General features: G+C 41.5%; 1 protein-coding gene across 1 annotated transcript; it reads right to left on the reverse strand.

The window, feature by feature from the left end:
* Window positions 1-375: 375 nt before the first annotated feature.
* On the reverse strand, window positions 376-2,745 carry LOC147421861 (Peptidase S24/S26A/S26B/S26C family protein). Its single transcript, XM_086503564.1, has 4 exons — window positions 2,587-2,745; window positions 1,953-2,298; window positions 1,036-1,201; window positions 376-943 (listed from the first exon to the last, which is right to left on the reverse strand). Exons 2-4 carry the CDS (start codon window positions 2,183-2,185, stop codon window positions 827-829), a joined length of 516 nt encoding a protein of 171 aa, XP_086359690.1. The 5' UTR covers window positions 2,186-2,298; window positions 2,587-2,745; the 3' UTR covers window positions 376-826.
* Window positions 2,746-3,087: the final 342 nt, after the last annotated feature.

Genomic DNA, 3,087 nt, shown 5'->3' on the forward strand with positions numbered 1-3,087 from the left:
GGCATCTGTTTGTGCAGACTATGGCATAGCGTGCGCACACACGCAGAGAGAGAGAGAGAGAGAGAGAGAGAGAGAGAGAGAGAGAGAGAGGCCTCTTACTATTTCTTTCCCCACATGGCACAGTCATAAGAAAAGCACGGCCTTCTGACACGGGCTATAAAAAACCTTCCCATCAAGACTCCCTGTCTCTCAAAAGGCTCTGCAAACAAACATCAGTATAGCAAAGAGACTATTGTGAAAGGAACACCCTGCGCTCCCAAGTAGACTTGGCACATTAAACTTTTAGTTTCCAGCAATAAAGAAGGCAGATAAAACAAGGCAAAGCGTCTCACGACCTTTTAGTAGCATTAGTTGAAAAAGAAACAGAATATCATCTTTGCACCAAATTATTTGTTTGTAAAATTGATAAAGAGGAAGCCTTCTTTTTAAAAAAGAAAGAAGAGCTAAAGATGAGACATGAAAGTGTGAAACTGCAAGCTTCTATGCAAGTATTGGGGCATGCACAAGACCGATTAGGACCCATCACCAAGTCTGTCACAGTAAGACAATATATCAATCAAGCCCCACTGAGTGCCACAATCCCTCGTTGGCTCTTCGCTTCTAACCTCAACTCTCACATTGACAACATAGCCTCTACTAACAAAATGATTGCCACAGCACCTTCCTGAATTTCTTCCTCTCCCTCAATAAATGAGCAACTTCATTTGAAGATTTCCAAAGGCCAATTATCAAACCCACAATCCAGCTGAGGAAAAGCCTCTTTAATATTAGGGTCGATTGCGGGCCCTGCCATCCCCAAATTCTTTCTGCAGCAACCGTGACCTTGCTAAACCAGATCGTCAAGCATTACCCTTCCACCAGGTAATACTCTCTCAACACGACCAACTCTATTTGGAGGCCATATCTTGTGAGTGACCCGCCCTTTCACCAAAGCCAACGGAATCTGGCAGAGAAGGATTATAAGCAATTTGAAGACAATCTCCGACCATCAAATAATATTGTAACTGATTCCATGCCCAGAACAGAACCACTTACCGCACCAAATGTCCTGGAATCCAAGCTTAGATTTCCATTATCACCCTCAACCCAGCAGCGACCCTTCGGAATTTGTAAGATTTCATACGAGCCTGGAACATTAATCCAATCTCCTTGCAAAGCAATTAGCCTCTTGACCATCCATTGATTGGGGTCTGATGGTGACCTACAAAAAATCGACTAAAGATCAAACCTACAACCTACAATGTTTGACTTGAACCATCAACACAGTAGCAGGCACAACCTTTTGCAAGTGACATACTGGCATTCAGATACGTAGCAGAGAGATCGAATGAAAAGCTCAAACAGTCCTACAACTTTTGTATGCTACATGCTGAAAACTGTAAACAAGCCACAAGTCATATGATACTTGTGGGTTCAACGTAGCCTTCAAAATAATTAAAAACATGAGACCAAAACCTTGTTTTTTAAGCTCAATGGAGCTACATCACCAGTACTTGTTGCCAACAACACATAAAACACCTGGCCACTATTTTTACTATGTTGGATTGCCGATAAAATGCTAATTGATAAAGACATTAGGCAGAAACATAAAAATAGGAAATACAGAAACAATCAATAATTTGGTAATGCAATTTCCTTGATGTTTTCCACACAAAAAAGTAATAAAAACGTAAGATAAAATCCGATGGGTTCTCATAATCCTTTTGTTTACATCTTAAGAGATTGAGAAAAGAAACATAATACCATTATAATGAGTATCATCAGCAATGAGATGGCCTCAGCAAGAAACTTAGAGAAACTGGCATTGAAAAGCAGGTAGCACAAAATGCAAGGACAGTCATCAAACATCGTCAGGGTTGTATTTAAAGTCTGCATGTAGATGTAATGCTAATCAATTAGAAAACAGACGGTAGGAAAACTGCAAACATGCCACAAAGAGCCTTTTTAAGTACCTTAGCACAACAACATCACCCCGACAATACTTGTAACCTGACGCTGAGAACTTCTCAAAAAATACGACATCTCCTTTAAGAAAACCCAGCAAATGCTTGTCTCCTGGTTGTAGAGTTGGCTGCATAGAGTCCCCCTGGGTTCTCGCAACATTTCCAACTCTATCTGCCAGAGTAACTGCAATCATCGCTGCCATAGTAGACCTCTTTGTGAAAAGCCATAGAGCTTTTGCCATGACAATGTTAAGTCCAATTCAGTGTTGCAACCTCTTCAAAAACATATGAGGCAGCTCAGAACAATGACGGTGACTCGTCTGGATGTAATATATGTCATATGCACGGGAGACGCCTGTAAACAATCCAAATCATTATACACTCCAAAATAGCAAGCTTAAGAATGCAGCAGTGTCTCAAAACTATGAAAGTAGCGACAAGACCAAAGATGGAAGAAGCCCGAATAAAGTTAGGACAGCATAGCTCTTAATTATACAATTTTGCTTGCCTTGCAGCGAAATCCATCCCCCCAGAAAAATCCAGAAACAAAGCAGCAGTAAACAGCTGATAGATGTAAGGGGTTCTAAGGTGGAATCACGCTTTCATTCTTGCACAAAGAAAAAAGACAGTCTTGGCGACTTACCTCGTTGCGGGTCGACCTCTCCGAGGCATCCTCACATGAAAACAAGCGGCTTTGCCCCGCGCAGATCTGTAGAGCCAGAGCAAGCTTACGAATTTCGCTGAACGATAGCAGGCTTACGAATTCATAGCATAAACCTTTCAGACCGGGAGTACGATTCTTCCAAACAAATTTCTAATTTCCCAAATTCTCAAATTTCAAGACATCCCAAAGTACCCCCACTAGGCCGTGCCAATTTTGGTTTGAGGTTGATTAAGGGGTATCTTGGGAGATGCCTTCGATAGCTTTGGTGGGTTTGGAGTCAAAAAAGGGAGAGATGACAGATGGGGAGAGAGGGAGAGCGCTGTCATGCATCGAAAAGCGCACGAAGCGCTGTCATACCCCCAGTATTTTGTCATAAATTCCCAAAATGCCCTTCAAATTTTCCCAAAATTCCCAAAGTACCCCTATTTGTGAGATTAATTTCCTTCAAAGATAAAAAAATTTGTAGCTTTTCATAAGAAG

Source organism: Adiantum capillus-veneris, chromosome 27, assembly GCF_014529385.1.
Source record: "Adiantum capillus-veneris isolate H3 chromosome 27, ASM1452938v2, whole genome shotgun sequence".
NCBI lineage: Eukaryota > Viridiplantae > Streptophyta > Polypodiopsida > Polypodiales > Pteridaceae > Adiantum > Adiantum capillus-veneris.